Source organism: Narcine bancroftii, chromosome 7 (genome assembly GCF_036971445.1).
Source record: "Narcine bancroftii isolate sNarBan1 chromosome 7, sNarBan1.hap1, whole genome shotgun sequence".
Lineage (NCBI taxonomy): Eukaryota > Metazoa > Chordata > Chondrichthyes > Torpediniformes > Narcinidae > Narcine > Narcine bancroftii.
In genome coordinates this window covers 44,818,171-44,837,094 of record NC_091475.1, presented here as the reverse complement: position 1 = coordinate 44,837,094, position 18,924 = coordinate 44,818,171, and the positions used below count along the sequence as shown (strand labels likewise).

The following is an 18,924-nucleotide window of genomic DNA, read 5'->3' as shown; positions in this document are numbered from 1 at the left end:
AAGTAAACAGTAGAGAGCAATGAACATCATGTATCTTTCCACCACCGTGAATTAGACTGCCCCACCACAATCTTGGATTCTTTGATGCTCTCTGATTTTAGTTTTACTTTGAGTTTTCCCCCCTTAATTCATTTGTATCAAACCCCCAAGAAGAAAATAAGAGGGTCGCATGCCTTCGCATCTGGAGATGGGCTTTTCCTTTCATGCAGAAACATTCTGTACTTTGCTCAATCCAAAGCCAATATGGACTGCATCTGCAAAACATGTTCTGGGAGCAACAGAGATGAGGAGACGGTGATTAAATCTGTTCTAACGTTGCCTGGCTTCTACAGTCAGATAGTCAAAATTATCCCAACTTTGGGTGGTTGATGGTCTTCTGTCTAATTCTTCTGTCCTCTTGTACATACTTTTTCAATTCTTTTTCCACTTTATTTTATGATTAGATTTCCTCATCACCTTTTATCTCAACAAGATCATTCAATTGTACCAGTATCAGTCCACAGTGCAAAACCTACATTTCTTCTTTGGCTTGACTTCGCGGACGAAGATTTATGGAGGGGGTAAAATGTCCACGTCAGCTGCAGGCTCGTTGATGGCTGACAAGTCCGATGCGGGACAGGCAGACACGGTTGCAGCGGTTGCAGGGGAAAATTGGTTGGTTGGGGTTGGGTGTTGGGTTTTTCCTCCTTTGCCTTTTGTCAGTGAGGTGGGCTCTGCGGTCTTCTTCAAAGGAGGTTGCTGCCCGCCAAACTGTGAGGCGCCAAGATGCACGGTTTGAGGCGATATCAGCCCACTGACGGTGGTCAATGTGGCAGGCACCAAGAGATTTCTTTAGGCAGTCCTTGTACCTTTTCTTTGGTGCACCTCTGTCACGGTGGCCAGTGGAGAGCTCGCCATATAACAGGATCTTGGGAAGGCGATGGTCCTCCATTCTGGAGACGTGACCCACCCAGCGCAGCTGGATCTTCAGCAGCGTGGACTCGATGCTGTCGACCTCTGCCATCTCGAGTACTTCGACGTTAGGGATGAAAGCGCTCCAATGAATGTTGAGGATGGAGCGGAGACAACGCTGGTGGAAGCGTTCTAGGAGCCGTAGGTGATGCCGGTAGAGGACCCATGATTCGGAGTCGAACAGGGCCTCTCCCCTGCTTATGACCTATATGACTTACATACGACCAAAAAAAACCATAATTTTTTTAAAATAAGGAAAAAATATATGTAATATAAAAATTACACTTGCTTGTACGTCCACCAGTGCGAACGGCTGCATGCGTACGATAGTGACGGTTAGATGATATCTCGGCATCACAGCATCTCTTACAGTTCTCGCTCTCACATTTAAAGGCTTCGATAAAGAGGATGTGCTTGACAAAATTAGCACAACCCCTTCACAGCACCAGCTATCAGGACTGGACTGGGGTTCGAATCCAGCGCTGTCTGTAAGGAGTTTGTACATTCTCCCCATGTCTACGTGGGTTTTCTCCAGGAGCTCCGGTTTCTTCTCACCATTCAAAACATACCGGAGGTGTAGGTAAATTGGGTGACACAGACTCGTGGGCCGAAATGGCCTGTACATCTAATTTTTTTTATATTTAAATTTAAAAATCAAAGTGGAAGATGTGGTCGAGTTATTAGATTTTGAATCTAAGGAATTGACCAACGAAGAGTTAATTGAAATAGAGGAAAGAGGAAGAGAAAGGAAAGGAGGAGCCACAGAAGAAGTTCACTGTAAAGGGGTTGGCAAATGTGTTTTCACAAGTGAATAAAGCCCTTACTGATTTCGAAAGGGTGGACCAGAATGTCGAAAGATTTTCCAAGGTTGAGTGACAAATTCAGGAAGCTTTAAATTGCTATTGTCAAATCTACGCAGAAAAAAAGCAAACAATCCAAACAAATTTCAGCATGTTCTTCAAACGTGTGACTCCTCCCACAACCCCCCTGCCCCTTCAACCCATCAAGATGAAGACTGTAACGACCCACAGCCAAGTACAAATGCATTTATATATTGAGTAGGATCAAAGGTATATGACTTCTACATGCCATGCTAACATACGTTCAACTTGCCTCCATTTTGAGATCCGACCAGTCAAGACAGAACGGAACTCGGATGTATGTTGGGGAATGGCTGTACGTTAAAATAAATATTCATAATATATATTGGAGACACAGAGCGTTGTTTTAGCAGTTGCTCAGCAGTCTCACTGCCTGTGGAGAGAAGCTATTCCTGGTGGCTCTGGCTGTCATACACTGTATCATTTTCCTGATGGAAGTAGCTGGAAGATGCTGTGTGCGGGGTGGTAGGGGTCCTCCCTTATTTTACAAGCCCTCTTTAAACAATGATCCCAGTAAATCACTTCAATTGCAGGGGAGAGAGGCCTCAGTTTTCTTCTCTACCACTTTTATTGTTCTGTGTATTGTCCTCCAGTCTGATGCTCTACCACAGTGGTTTTCAAACTGCCCCTCTAATCTCTCACATTCCACCTTAATTAGTCCCTATGCCATAGGTGTTCTGTGATTTGTAAGAAATTGCTTAAGGTGGTATGTGAGTGGGAAGGGAAGGTTGATCTAGACCCAAATGTTACTAAAATATTTTGTTTGAGAGAAATGGTCATTGGTCCATTTCCTTTGGAGTTATGAAACTGTGCATACAACGAGCCAATTAGGTACGATTAAAACAGTGGTTTTCAAACTTTTTCTTCTAACTCACTCACCACTTTTAGCAATCCCTTACTAATCACAGAGCACCTAAGGCATAGGGATTACTTGAGGTGGAATGTGAGTTTAAGGGGGCAGTCTGAAAACCACTGCTGTACAGCAAACATTCCACACTGTGATGCAATCAGCCAAGATATTCTCGATAGAGCTCTTGGAGAAAGTTGACAGAATGGTAGCCGGTATCCTTGCCTGCCTCAGCCTTCTGAAAATTGCAGCCACTGTGACACCTTCCTGACAAGTAAGGAAATGTTATGTATCCAGGATAGGTCAGATCTTAAGTGGACTCCAAGGAACTTGATGCTCTCCACTCTCTCCACTTCCAAGCTATTAACATGTAATGGAGAGTAGTTATTCTTGGTCCTCCTGAAGTCCACAATCATCTCTTTCGTCTTTCCCACAACGAGACTCGGGTTGGAACTCTTGCACCATTTTACGAGATTTTCCATCTCTTTGTATTTTGGTTCATCGTTATTGCTAATGAGGCCAATTACTGTCATGTCATCTGTAAACTTGATGACCTGTTGGAGCTGGATCTAGCGATGCAGTCGTGGGTCAGTACTGTGAACAGGAGCTAGGTGAGCCCTGAGGTGCACCAGTGCTCAGTGTGATGGTACTCCACGTCCTGCTGCCAATCTCATCAGACTGCGGTCTTTCTGTTAGGAAGTCCAGAATCCAGTTGTAGAGAGGGGTGTTGAGTTCCAGCGAGGATAGCTTCTCCACCTGCCTCTGCATTAAATGCCGAGCTGAAGTCAATGAACAGCATATGAGTCATCATTCTCCAGGACAGAGTGGAAGGACAAGTCCAGAGTATCATCAGTGATGGTTCCATCTGTAGGCAAATTGAAATGGATCCAATGTCCCTGGGAGATGCGCTTTGATGTGATCCATTGCCAGATGCTTGAAGCATCTCATAACGGTGGAGGTCAGTGCCACTGGGCTGTTATCATTGAGTATTGTTACTGTCACCCTTTTTGGTATCGGGGTGATGGTTGCTGCTTTGGAACCCACGGGGACAATGGACTGCTGCAATGATGTGTTGAAGATCTCTGTAAGGGCCTCTGTCAGTTAATGTACACAGTCCTTCAGTACCCTGCTGGGTATGTTGTCTGGTCCCACTGCCTTGTGTGCATTCACCATGGATTGTGATAGGATTCTCCTCCACTCAGCCACAGCTATGCAAGGGGCCTATCCTTCAGGGGGAGAAGGAGATTTCTTTGGCATCAGCCTGTTTTTCTTGTCAAACCATGCAGGGATGATGTTCAGTCTGTCTGAAAAGGAGGGATCATTAACATTTGCTTCTAAGGTTATCTTGTGGCTAGTTATTGTTTTGGTCCCTTGCCAAATGTACCTCATATCACTGGTGTGACACAGCTGACTATGGGCCCTCTATGCATACACATGCTTTGCCTTCCGGATTGCATGGGAGGCAAAACACTGACTGATCTTCGTGTCAGCCTTTCCTGTCCTGAAGGCTGCATCTCAAGCTCTATGTCTAACCATGGTTTCTGGTTAGCCATGGTTGTGTAGTATTTGATTTCCTTGGCATCCTCGATACATTTGCTATTCTCGCCAGTCTTTGTGCTCATGTACTCATTGATGTTTATATAGCTCTTGTTGGTGGCAACTTCCCTGTGGTCTCACCACCATTTCAGGCATGTTCTGATCTTCCTACAAATTGACTTCATTCGTTTTTCCAGTTGTCTTTACGCTGTGGTTAGTAGGATGGATATGTGGTCTGAATATCCAAGGTGGGGGACGAGAGACAGCCTTATACACTCCAAGGATGTTGGTGTACACTTGGTCTAGGGTGCTGACTCCTCTGGTGGCGAAGTTGACACGCTGCTGAAACCATGGTAGAATATTTTACAGGATTGCATGGCTGAAGTTGCCAGCTACAATTGTGCGACTGTCAAGGTGTAGCCATCTGGGATTCACAGATGCCATCATAAAGCTCCTTCTTCACTTCACCTGCATTCGCCGAAGGTGGAACTTGAACTGCAGCAATCAACAGCCAACCAAACTGTTCGTAAGCCTCTCATGACCAGATTCAAGAAGAATTCTTGCCACCACATGGATCTTAATCCTGCTGCAAGAGCAGCAACTTGCATAAAACTTCTCACAACATTCTGAATGCTTGCTTTAGGTGGGGTTCTGCAAACAGTCATAATCCCATGGATGATACTTTTGAACTATTGGGTCCTCGGTCAAGCCCTTCTACTGATTCTCCCAATCACTGGCATCATTGGATGATACCATCAGTGGGGTTACACCAACCCCAGTGATGCCACTGCTCCCAACACACCATTCATGAATCATCAGAGATGACCAGGCACATATATGTCTTGTGCAAGTCATTCTCTGCACTCCTCTAGGATTAGAGCCATATCATAAATTGAACCATTGAACACAACAACAGAGCCACAGGCCCTCTGGTTCATCTGTGACAAGCTAGTTTTCTGCTGTGTCTTAATGACATGCAACCAGTCCTAGCCCTCTCATCTATGTGTCTATCCAAATTTTTCTTAAATGTCAATATTGAGCCCACATTCAGCTGACAGCTCGTTCCCCACTCTCACCACTCTCTGCATGAAGTTCGGTCTAATGTTCCCTTTATACATTTCTTCTTTCACCCTTAACACATCCCCTCTAGTTCTTGTTTCTTAACCTCAGTGGAAAAAACTCTGCTTGCATTTAGTCTATCTGTACTCCTCATAATGTTGTATACCTCTATTAAATCTCAGCAACAAACTCAATCAGTGGACTCACTTAAGTATTATTACTTGTACATTTTTTTTCTTCTCTCTGTATTGCAGTCAATTTATTTACATTTGTCATCTGTTTACAGTTCCTTATTTGTTTACGTGTATACACTGTGCATAGTCTTTTGCACCACCAATAAGAGGTCATTCAGCCTCGCCATCAGAGGAAAAAAATCTCAAGGTTGTCACGTATGTACTCTGACAATAAATCTGAAATCTGACCTATCAAAAGATTCATCCCATCCCGACCACATTCTTCACTCTTGTCCTGTTGGGAAGAAGATTCACGAGTGTGAGATCACAAATCACTAGATTCACGGACAATTTATTTCCCACTATTATCAGACTCCTGAATGAACCCTCTTCCCCCCCCTTCTCCTTTCCCCCCCCCTCCTCTGTACTCTCTGAATTACGTATAGGATATTTTGCTGGACTGCTCACAAACCTTCCTCACTGCTCCTTGTTATACATGACAATATTATAGTTCAAGACATTGGCAGGTGTGCAGCTGGAGAAAAGGACCAAAATTGTACTCAGAAGCGTGGCTCTAATCAATCATATATTAAATGGCCAGAGTGCCTTTATAGAAATCTCACCCAAGCAGATTGCAATCGAGGACCATCTTCCAGATTAAAGAGAAAACATGCCAGATACCCAGCATATCTTAACCAGTAAATACTATTTAAATCATTCAGCATTTCTATTGACATACAATGAACCACAATCAGTAAGTAGTGTTGCTTCCTCATGGTTCCAATGACCTAGATTTGATTATGCCCTTTGATCATGGGTGCAGTCTGAGTCAAGTTTAAATGTTCTCTCCGTGTTGACTTTCCCAGGTGCTCCAGTTGCCTCCCACATCTCTGTGACTTGGGAGGTTAATTGGATACTCTAAATCGGCCACACTCAACCTTTTTCAGCTATGGCCCCCCCGCCTAGGGTTCTGCTTGGTTTATGGGCCTGCTTCTATGTGAAGCAGTCAAGTTTTAATTTCTTCCGTACTTTTACCAAATACCTTTAAAAAAAAATATATTTGTTAACGTTAGGTGAAATTAAAACGAGTCTTTTACTTAAATGTGCTGTGTCCCCCGACAAGTCTCTGTTGAGAATGGCTGCTCCAAGTTACTTGTCGAGTTGTCACTTGCCAAAAGAGTCCAAGGGAAATGGATCAAGTGAAAAAGAAAGGGTTGCTGGGAAATGAGAGGTGGGATGACACCACCATGATGATTCTCTTGCCAGCTGGAATAGACCTGATGGGCTGATAGCCTCCTTCCCTCTCCAATAAGGTACGCAACATCAATTAAACAAATGATTTTTTTTGTTCAAGTTGTGCAAACTTAGTGTTCAAACCTTTTATTTAGCACTTGGATCAATTATTACTACAGCCACAACTCATTTAGCTTAGCAGGCAGCAGAAAAAGCCCATAACAATCATAACTTGAAATAATTTTATTTGAAATTATTCCTTTCATTACCAGAAAATTATTTCTGTTACTGGAATAGACTGAAGTCTCTAGGCTGTTATTCTTATTATTAAAATAGCAGAGAATTTCACCCAAATGTCCTGTCATCAATAATGCACGGTATAGATGTTGTCTAGATCTGAAGAAATATAGTTGATGCAGTTAAAGGATAACAACTTCCTTTCCTTTGTTTTAGGTTCTTATTCTAGAGCCAACCAACGTCTATCAGCCGTCCTACATATCTGTAAATAGTGAAGCAGAGGAGAAGTTGGTCTCCATATGGCATGTCTCTTCTGAGGAAGTGGTAAGATTGGGAAATATTATTTCTATTTTGAAGAAGGGTTCAGGCCCAAAATGTTGGTTTATATTTTAACGTCTTGTAGACGCTGTAAGACCTGCTGAGTTCCTCTAACATTTCTGTATTTTTTTTTTTAACTACAATCAGAGTCTGTGAGCTTTCATGTTTCACTTTAATATTAATTTTGCCACTACTGTCACAATACTAGTTGGATTGTTTATCTAATGTCTCTGAAGTGACGTGTTCACAGCATTGTTTATGTTTTTCACATTACTTTAATTGCTCTCTGTTTAATTGGAGGGTTCTGCAAATCTGATTATATCGAGGGTTTTTACACCTGAGAAGCCTTGGGCTTCAAATTAAATTGCAAGCCTCTTCCTTCTCTGGATTATAGATTTGTTAGTATGGCAGCTCTTTGCAGTCACATCAAGGACCTGATGTTCAGCAACTCGAGTTCATCAAGTCAGACAACACAGGACCAGGTTTAAGATCCACCCAGTTCAGGTTTAAGATCCACCCAGTTCTTTCAGTGGAACATTAATCTCAATTTATTCTCTGCCCATTCCTGCCACCTCTTCCCAGATTCTACCACTTATCGACACACAGGGCAATTCACAGTGGACAATTAATTTACCAGTCTGCAGGTGTTTGGGACACAGGAGGAAACTGGAGTATCTGGAGGAAAGCTGTGTGGTCACACGGAGAACGTGTAAACTCCACACAGACAGCATCAGAGATCAGGATTGAATTGGAGTCCCTGTGATTATGAGATGGCAGGCTCTACTCGACACCACTGTGCCATCCTGAACACTTGTTAGGTGGCAAGAAGATTGAGCTTAAATAGCATTAATTTCATTCCGACTCTCTATTTGGATGAAAAAGTTTGTGAAAGATTCCAATTCGGATGCGAAATGTGATCATTTGGGTGGGATTGAACAAGTTGTTGCTATTTATCAATCATAATCCAACCTAAAACACTGAGTTCTAGAAAAGAAGAGAGAATGAATAAAGCTGAACATGATTCCTACACATAAATTGATAAGTAATTAATTATTGGGAATTATTTTTGCCAGCTGTGTAGTATTGACTTGCTCCTCCTCCCATAATTCCATGGGGGTTTTACTTTTAATCTTCCACAATTTACATGAAAAATCTTTTAGCCTCACTTATACACATGATGACTTCCTTTGACAGTGCACCTCTGCTTTCTGTCACCTGGGGCTGAGGCAGTGAGGAACTTGAAGGCATTAAGGCAGTGGTTCCCAACCTTTTACTTTCCACTCACAGACCACTTTAAGGATTCCCTATGCCATAAGTGTTCTGTGATTAGTAAGGGATTGCTTAAGGTGGGAGATGAGTAGGAAGGGAAGGTTGAGAACCACTGCACTAGACCCAATTATTTTGCTTGAGAAAAATTGTCATTGGCCCATTTCCTTTGGAGTTCTGAAACTCTGCATGTAACAAGTCAATGAGGCATGATTAAAACAGTGGTTTTCAAACTTTTTCTTTCCACCCACATCCCACCTTAAGCAATCCCTTACTAATCACAGCACCTATGGCATAGGGAATCCATAAAGTGGTCTGTGAGTGGAAAGTAAAAGGTTGGGAACCACTGCATAGGAAGTTCCACCACATTGTTCTTGACCTCCTGCCAGTGTCGACCTGGGCTTGCCTCTCATTGGTTTAGACCCTGGATAGGGACTGCTAACCAACCCTAGTGTGGCACTTGATGTACATCTCAGTTTTACAAGGCTCCTTGAAAGGAGATTGACGTGGAAACCTTCCCGGGGTCATGCCAGATTTACCTCCACCCAGGCTGCAATGGCAGTGCTAGAGTTGGTTTCTGAGGGAATAACCTTTCATGATGTGTTGTTTTGTTTGACTGGCTGTTGGTTAAAAAATTGACACACACTGCAACAAGCTGCCAATTTAGTATTTGGTTATCAGTGGACAGAATTGATTCACTTCAATTGATTTCAGAACTCCTTTTTCAATCTTTTTATTTGTTTTTTTTTGGAAAAAAATCAGGTTGCCTCAATAAGTATATAATGTTCAGGTAAAGATAAAATAGAATTACAGATGATAACCGAGATACGTATGATCCATGTTACTGATGAAAATAAAAGGAAGGAAAAAAAAACCATCCATTACTCATCTAATTTCGAACCCCCAACCTGAGTGATTGCTGGCAAAGTCAGGCATCAACTATTAATTTCAAGGGGGAGTCACGTGATGGAGTAGTGGCTGGTCGGGTGGAGCCAGCCCTCTCCAGAGAAAAGAAAAAAAAAGTGTGAAAAAGCAGAGCTCAATAAACATGAAACACAGAAGAGAAAGATCAAGTTTCAGAGAAGAGACAGGAGATGGCACCAAAAGAGAAAAAGTAAGAACAAGAGAGAAAAGGGATGAAGGAAAATAACTGGAAAAGAAAGAAGAAGGCCTGACCTGCACGTTGGAGCAGGGGGCCACCGTGGAGAGGAGCAGCCGATCTCCGGTGTTGGCGAGTCCTCAGGAGAGCAGTATCCTCCCGACCAGCGGACTCCAAAAATAGCTCTCAGAGCCAAGAAGAGGTGCACGACTGCGCGTGTGCAAAGAGTCGCACAAGTAAAAGAAAAGGTTAACGCTGGCGGGAGGGGGACTCAGCTGAGGAGTGGCCAGCTGAGAGACGCCCAGTATCGGGGCGTTCGGCTGGGGGAAACAAGCAGAAAAGAAGAAAAAAAGAGTGGTGAGAATGAAGGGCTGGAAGACGGTGAGTGGCAATGGGGCGATCGGCAGGGGGACGACCTGCGGCGGGAGGCCCGGCAGCGGGTCGACCTGCGGCGGGAGGCCCATCAAGGATACAGAAGCAGCTCACCAGAGAAGGATGAAGATACAAAGACGTAGATCCAGACACAGAAGAAGAAGAGGAAGAAGACCAAGAATTTCAAAGGAAAGAAGGTAAAATAGAAGGACGAAGTTTAGATAAAGCCTTTTTTGAAGAACAAATGTCATTAAAAGAATGGCTAGCATTAGAATTTAGTTCAAACAAAAGATAAATGAAAAGAACTGAAGACAGAATGCAAAGCTTAGAGTTGGTCATGACTGAAATAGGGAAAAGAGTAGAAAATGTGGAGGAATGAGAAACTGCTGTAGAAATGGAGATAAATGATTTGAGGTAAGTTGGAAGAGAGCGGAAAAAAAATTAAAGAGACATAAGATTTATTGTTGCAAAAAATTGATGTATTGGAGAACTACAGTAGGTGAAACAACATAAAAATAGTTTGCCTGAAAGAAGGCAAAGAAGGGTCAGATGTGAAGGAATTTATAAAAGGATGGATCCGAAGGTACTGGGAATGACAGATTTACATGAAGAAATTAAAATCGAAAGGGCGCATAGAACGCTAGTACCAAAACCGCCACCACATCAAACACCGAGATCCATATTGGTAAAATTTCTAAGATATACGACAAGAGAAAACATACTGGAGCAGGCAAGAAAAAAGGTTAGAGAAGACGATAAGCCATTGGAATACAAGGGACAAAAAATATTTTTTTACCCGGACATAAGCTTCGAACTTTTAAAGAAGAAGAAGAAGGAATTCAACACGGTGAAAACAGTCTTATGGAAGAAAGGGTATAACTTTATATCAAGACATCCAGCAGTACTCAAAGTATTCATTCCTGGGGAATGGAATAGACTGTTCTCGGACCCAAAGAAAGCCCAAGAATTTGCTGAACATATGCAGGACAGGAGAAGAGAGGAGGAGGAGTGACAAGAAGGATGAAAATATACAAAAATATGTAAAAATATAAAGTAAAGATAATGTATATATAAAGATTTAAAGATGGATAAGAGAAAGGGAAGAAAGAGAAAAAGAGAGAGCTTTGTTGTAAGTAGAGGAAAATAGTGTTCTCTTGGGGGGGCGGGGGGGAGAATAATGGTCACTGCGAAATCGGTTGATGCTTGTGAGTAACTTCACAAACCGAATGGAAAGGGGAGTTGCGGTTGCCGGCAAGGGACAGGAGGCAATCCAAGGAAGGGAGGTTCATTTGGGGTTAAAGGTTATTGCTTGCATGTCTTAAATGCATTTTCATATGAGATTAAAAAGGAAAACTTAAAAAACAATATTGGAAAAAAGGGATGGAGGTGGTGAAGAGGCAAAAAATAAGTGAAAATAAAGATACAAGATGGCCATGACTATAAATATTAATGGAATATATAACCAAGTTTAAGTGTATCCCATTGGGGAAAAAAAATCACATATAATTCAAAAGACAAAGTTACAATGATTGGAAAAAAAAACTGGGAACCATATTTGGAACATAACAGAAAGAGCAGGCCTCGGACCACCACCACCTAAAATGATAAGAAGATAAACGGTCAGATTTAATGTGAATAAGTAGATGATACATCTTTTTTGTTTGTATTCCTTTTGTATAAAGATATTGTTTTATTGTATTTTATATGTTCAATATTTACTGTTTTTGGAGTGGGGTGGGAAGGAAGGGATGGGGGGATAAAAGAGAAAATGTCACTGAGTATTTAAAGAGACGCATCTATAAGTATATCGGTTGATATGGTTCATAGTGCGATAAATAAAGAATTACAAAAAAAACCTATTAATTTAGATATTAATCAGTTCAAAAATAAAGTGAAATTAAAAAAATGTCCAAAAATAATTGATCTATACATTTTGAAAATAGTTGAAAAAAGAACCCCTAAGAGAAGAAAAATTAATATTCATTTTAGATGTTGAGCACCTAATTTTCTCTAGGGAGTGGGACCCCATCAAATCCAATAACCATTGTGTATGTGTGTGAGGGACATCTTTCCATTGCAGCAAAATGAGCCGTCTCGCAATCAGGGAAGCAAAAGCAACTACATGGGATTGAGATGGAGTCAATTGGTTCACTCATTCCAAAAATAGCAATAAAATGGCTCAGAGAGAGATCTGTATCAAAAATTAAAGATAGTGTAGTAAATACCTCTTTCCAGTAGTTATAGAGGGAGGGACGTAACCAGATCATATGATATAAAGTACCTTCCTGAGTTGTACACTTATCACGTTTAGAGGATATATTGGGGTGAAATGTAACTAATTGAACTTTGGAATACTGGGCCCTGTGGACTACTTTAAATTGTAATAAGGAATGTTTAGCACAGAGAGAGGATGAATATACATTTTTCAAAAGACTCCCATGTACCTTCAGCAAATAGCTGTTGAAAGTCATGTTCTCAAACTTTCTTAGTGATACATAAAGAACTATCACTAGAACTTAAAAGTAGTTCTGAAAAGTAGGGTTGAAAGGAGTCCTTTCTGATGAGGTCAAAATTGTATACTTCCCAGATAAGATTAAAATCTAAGTCAAGGGGAAGCCTCAACGTTAAGAAGTTTGAGAAGCTCCGAATCTGTAAGTAATGAAAAAAAAATGATGATTAGGTCACTTAAATTTAGCAGTTAATTGCTCAAAAGAGCCAAAGTTTTGGTCTATATACAAGTCCAAGAAAGATTGAATACCCAACCTAGACCATTGAGTATATCCAGTGTCTTGGACCGAAGGTTTTTTTTTAAAAAAAAGGAATTACGTAAATAGGACCAGTTAATAAAAATCTATGATAACTAAAGTGCTTTCTAAATTGGAACCAAATACGCAAAGTGTGTCTAACTACCAAGTTGTCAGTTAATTTGGAGACCTGATTTTGGAACTCCTAAAGTCTAAGATGCAATCAGTGATTTCCTTTCAACATTAAAACCTTGGGCAGAAAATCTCTTCACATTAAAAGCCAACTGACTGTTCTTATCTATAGCAATCCTATGACGAATTCCTGTGATGCGGAACATCGATGTCGGATCAGTTGGCCATCTTGAAACAGAGTTGGTATACTCCTGCTTACCGAAGGTATTAAAAGACGAGGGGAAAGGTGCATGGGAGGTGTTAGATCAACCTTCATTTCACTGAATAACACAACTGGCTACATAGGCCACTCTTCTGTGATTCTGTGCTGAGGTGGAAGATTTCGGTTGCCTCTTTGTTCAACACAACTAATGTATTTTTTTAAAATCCTTCTCACAGAAGGGGATTCATGAATGGAATTTTACATCCTCATCTATCAAAGGAATAAGGTGAGCATCAGTGAAATTGTGCATGGCAAAAATTCATGTTTTACCTTACTTTAGAAAATGAATACATATGAAAGGTGTGTGTGCGCGTGCATCTGTAAAGCCATGGCTACAGCAAAGGCAGCCTTGTGATGTCATATGGTTCTCCCACAGTTCCATGAATGACAAGTCATAGTAGGACATAAGAAAAAGAATTTTGAAAAATAAATAGTTAGGAATAATGGCTGTTGGAAAGTAATTCCATGGCAAAAGGATGACTGACCTCTTGTGCCTATTTTAATACTTAGCGGCCATCCATCTGGGGCACAATCCTTTCCATGCAATGATGCTGTGGAGGGAAAGGATTGAGAGTATGACATTTTCCCAGGAACATAAAAACTACCCATTTGGAAATTGGATGGAGATTGCACCTGCACTCATTTAGAGCCACAGAGCTGCATAGCGTGGAGACAACCCCTATGGTCCACTGTATCATTGCCGACCATTTCTATTAATGCCATTCGAGTGCAGTAGTTCCATATCCCTCTATGGCCGGGTTATTCATACCTGTCTCGATGCCTCTTAAATGTTGCAGTTTCTGCCTTCACCACCTCCTCTGGCAGCTCATTCAAGGTACCAATTACTCTGTGAATATTTTAGCCCTCTTAACCCTCCTCCCTGTCACCTTAATCCTTTGCCCTCAACTTTTAGATACTCCTAGCCTGGGAAACTGATCTCCCCAAACCAGGCAGTATCCTTGTGAATCTTTTCTGCACCCTCTCCAGATTAATCACATCCTTCCCACATTGTGGTACATAATTCTCCAAACACAGCCTAAACATTGTTTTGTACAAATGGTTCTGCCCTCTAAATTTCTATCCAGCAGACTCGCCTCTGTCTAAGCAACTGGGTATGAATCCATGTTACTTTACTGACTCGACATCTCATTGCATTGTCATCTGAGTAAGTGTCAGGGATGATATTTCGTGTGACGACAGTTTCCCTCACTCAATCTAAATCACGTGCTGGAGGCCAGTCTGCAACTGCCTTACTGCTTGGTCACAAGCCCACATAAAAACTTGGCTGTATGAGTACACTTCAGCCTGTTGGCACTATCCAAACCCATCATCAAGCACATGTGAGTCTCTGCCAAGGAGGGGTTTCTGCGTAAACATCTCCTAATTTCTCCGCAATGAACACAAAAGCCAGAAAAATATTATTTTTCCAGAAATTGAAGGGGAAACTATCACACATCTTTAGAGTGTGAGAGGGAAATAGAGCATAGAAAGTTTGAACCAACCAGCAGGCACCATTTTTACACTAAACCTGTGCTAACTCATTTTATTCTCGCTAACAGCAACATTCCCTGGATTCTAACACTTAACTCCACACTTGGGGCAATTTGCAGTGGGAAGAAACTGAAAATTCTCAGTGCCACAGCTGTAAGAGGTGCTGAATATTTTAAAAATGGGGGTAGGATTAGCATAAAGATGAGTATTTGATGTTTGGCGAGGATGCAATAGTCGTAAGATCCTGTTTCCATGCTGCATCTCTCTGGATTAAATCCATTCAGTCACAGGAGAATGTGCAAACTCCATACAGACAGCTCCAGAAGCGAGGATTGAACCTGGTTTTGTGGAACTCTGACTGCAGCACTATAGTTGTACTATTGTGCTCTATAATTTGGCATATTCTATGCCATCTACTTCAGTAGCTGTTCTCCCTCATGGCCTCCAGTTAAATGTTACTAGCTGTGGTGGTGGGGTGATGAGACCCCTGACGTGCCCTCCTCTCTGTGTTCACTCCAGCATATCCAAATGTGATGAACGCTGCTGCTTCCTCTATGTCAACCACAACTCCGATGATTTTCAGATCTACTTCTCCACAGAGGCTCAATGCAGCAGGTGAGTTGTCTACCCTGAAGGGCGACTGATGCTACATGCTGCCTTTGTAGGTACAAGATGGAGGGTTTCTTGGCCTTCAGGTCGATACACAGTGGAGCTCGACTGGATAGTTATTTTTTTGGAGGGTGGCCTCTCTGGCTCTGATCATTCTTTTATTGGATAACCATACAACAATTGCAGCATAGAAACAGGCCAATTTGTCTATGCGAACTCCCACCTAACCCCACTGACCTACACTCAACCCATAATCCTCCATTCTTTTCCCATCCATATCTCCAACTTCTCCTGAAATGCTAATATCAAGCCTGGCTATGCCATTTCGTCTGGAAGCTTGTTCCACACACCCACCACTCTCTGAGTAAAGAAGACCCCCCCCCCTCATGTTTCCTCTAAACCTTTGCTCCCTAACTCTCAACATGTCCTCTTGTTTGCATCGTCCCTCTTAAAGGAAAAAATCTCTCCACCTCAACTCTATCTATGCCCCTAATCATTTTAAACACCTCAGTCAAATTCCCTCTCCACCTTTTACGCTCCAAAGAATAAAGACCTGACTTATTTAACCTTTCCCTCTAACTTAGACTTTGTAACCCTGGCAGAGTTCTAGTAAATCTTCTCTGCACTCTCTCCAATTTGTTGAAATCTTTCCTATATTTTGGTGACCAAAACTGTACACAAGTTTGGCCTCACCAATACCTTGTACAATTTTAACATAACATCACAGCTCCTATACTCAATGGTCTGATTTTTATAGGCCAGCATATCATAAGCTTTCTTCACCACCCTGTCCACATGTGACTTCACCTTCAGGAAACTATGTTCCATTATTCCTAGATCCCTCTGTTCTACTGCACTCTTCAATGCCCTATCATTCACCATATATGTTTTATTTTGATTACCCCTATCAAAATGTAACACCTCACATTTATCTGCATTAAACTCCATCTGCCATCTTTTAGCCCACTCTTCCAACTGGCCTAAATCCCTCAGCAAGCTTTGAAACCCTTCTTCACTATCCACAGCTCCACCAATCTTGATATCATCTGCATACTTACTAATCCAATTTACCACCTGTCTTGGGTAAACTTATACCTCTCATTTTGTTCATTTTAGATTGGTCACAGTGTTTTAGCTACCGAAAGAAAATAGACACACACACCGAGAGCAGTTCAGTTTATACAAATGTTTATTACTAATTCAAAAGCTGATTTCACACTACAATATGCAAGCCCTTCCCAACTATACTTATCAACGCTTGGACTGGTCCCAACTGCCGAAGCGAGGCAACAACTGCACACTTGTAGTAGGTTGTCAGGGCGCTGGTAGCAGCTTCTCCACCTCCCCCGACCGGGACGTTGCTCGGACTCTGGCTGTTCTTCCTTCTTGACAAGGGGTGTTCCCACCCCTCGGAGAGTCTAAACTTCAGCAGCAGGACCACAGGCTTATATACCCCAAAAACAATTAATCATGCGCCTACTCCTTCTAATATTTGTCAGCCAAAATCAAAACTGAACATTACATTCTACAATTTAGAAGATTAATTATTATGGAACCAGGATGTTATAATTTCCTGGTTTATCTCGTAGATACAAAGACTTATTAAAACTTCTCGAGCAAGACAGGTTGTGACCAATTCGTCAATTTCAGAGTGTTGCATTTGACAACTGCCTTCCCTGGGCCTCACAGTGGAATTCCATTTCAAAGTGTATCTTCAGATAAGTCCCCATGGCTGAGTTTAATTACATCTGCTAGTTCTGAAAGTAAGGTGACCTGCTTGTGGACCCAGTGTCGTCAGTTCCACATAAGCAAAAAGCATCTGGGTACATGGTTTTAATCCTCCATTACATTCCACCCCTTGGTCACAATCTGTCATTTGCGAGGCCTAACCAGTATTTGAGTACAGAGGGAGCGAAAAAAGAGAAATCAAAACAACAATTACAAAGATAAGCAATGACGCGAGCAACCAACGGAGGATATTGTGGCCCACTCCCCCAAATGTAGCAGTTAGCCATGAGAAAGGATTCCAACCAAGGCTCAAATTATCCTTGTTGGCCACAATACCCAGATACTGGAGCTCACGAACAGATTTTGAAACATGCTGAACAATAACATATTTATATAAGCTGCACTTGAGGCTGGTGACCGAGGACTTCCTTGGTGTAATGCATCGGACCGTGTTTCCCACTGGGAACTCCCTTGGAACGTCCTCGACATTACAAATCCAATTGCTGGCATCAAAGCAGCTGTTAAGCCAGATCACCAGGAGTGTAAAATGGAGAACCTGGAACAAAGAAGCCTGACACATGTCACTCACGATACCATAAGCGTTCAGTGTTTAAACAGACTAAATCATCCTGTCCCTCAATAGCTACCCACCGAGTGTTACCCTGGGCAGGTGTCACTATTTCCCCTTTTACAGGAGGGCCACTACCTGGTGGTGCCACCCATACCTTTTGTCCAACATTCTCTAGTTCGGGGATGGGGGGCAATGACTGTTTTTCCTCTGGAATAGGCTGTAGTTCAGGAGCGTGAAGAAGTCGGTGGAAAGGTGTACCTCCTTTTAAAGGGCGATGATTCAAATTGTCGACTGCCTGCTGCAGCACATGGCACCATCCCTTCTGGGTCCCCAGTGATGTTAACAAATGAATTTGTTCCTTCAGTAAGCCGTTCATTTGTTCAACTAACCCGGCAGCCTGCGGGTAATAAGGAATATGGTGGACCCATAAAATACCGTTGTCATTTGCCCAATCACAGATTGCTTTCCCGGAGAAGTGCGAGCCATTATCAGAGTGAATCTCCTCTGGAACATCATAACGATAAATCAAATGGTTTTGTCCTTGGATAGTGCTAGCTTGGTCAGCCGTCTTGGTGGGAAAAGTAAAAACCAGGCCCGAAAAGGTGTCAACCATTACTAGGACGTAATATTTACCCATGCAGTCTAGCATGGGGCCTATGTAATCAATTTGCCAGACCGCAGCTGAGTGAGCACCCCGTTTTATTCGGCCATGTGGACCAGGTGGAACGGTATGGAACTTCACAAGCTGACATTCTGGGCATGTACGTATGACCATGCGGACATCATCCTGATGGACGGATAAAGCATGTGTACGGGACCACATAGCTGATCCCTTCTCCCCCAAATGACCACTCTGTTCATGTGCCCATCGAGCCAGGGGGACGGTATCAGCACAGCTGATAGTGGCAAGCTGATCTGCTACTGCATTATGTTGAGCCATGTTAGTCGCCATATTGGTATGGGCATCAACGTGATAAACGGTTATCTCACGATGGTGGGAAGCATCCCACAACAGCTGCCACAACTCTTTGCCCCATACTGGGCGGTCATGTATCATCCAGTTGTTCTTTTGCAAATCAGGCATCCATACCACAAGTCCATTAGCCAAAGCCCAGGAATCAGTAAACAGGCGAAGAGGGTGATCATGGGGATCTAGTGGTAAAGTGACTGCCTTCAACTCAGCATACTGACTGGAGCCACCATCCCCCTCCTCCGATAAGTGAGTTCCTGACCTGGGATGGTAAGCCACCTGTTCGTGTACGCGGCCCACCCCTTCAGGCCCTCTGGTCGCACGACTCTGAATATACCACTTCCATTTAACAATAGAAGACTGCTGAGCCCGCCGGATCTTTAGATTAGCATCATTAGCCAGGACCCAATTCATTATAGGAAGTGCAGGTCGCAATTGAACATCT

The 18,924-nt window shown here is 42.4% G+C and overlaps 1 protein-coding gene across 2 annotated transcripts in view; it reads left to right on the top strand.

Moving 5' to 3' along the window:
• LOC138738843 (mitogen-activated protein kinase kinase kinase 15-like) overlaps window positions 1-18,924 on the top strand; it is a 128,571-nt gene that overhangs the window by 51,806 nt on the left and 57,841 nt on the right. For both annotated transcript variants that reach the window (XM_069889922.1, XM_069889923.1), the window contains exons 10-12: window positions 7,134-7,241; window positions 13,287-13,336; window positions 15,121-15,216. In XM_069889922.1, the coding sequence (XP_069746023.1) occupies window positions 7,134-7,241; window positions 13,287-13,336; window positions 15,121-15,216 (254 nt within the window). The remainder of the gene's footprint in view (window positions 1-7,133; window positions 7,242-13,286; window positions 13,337-15,120; window positions 15,217-18,924) is intronic.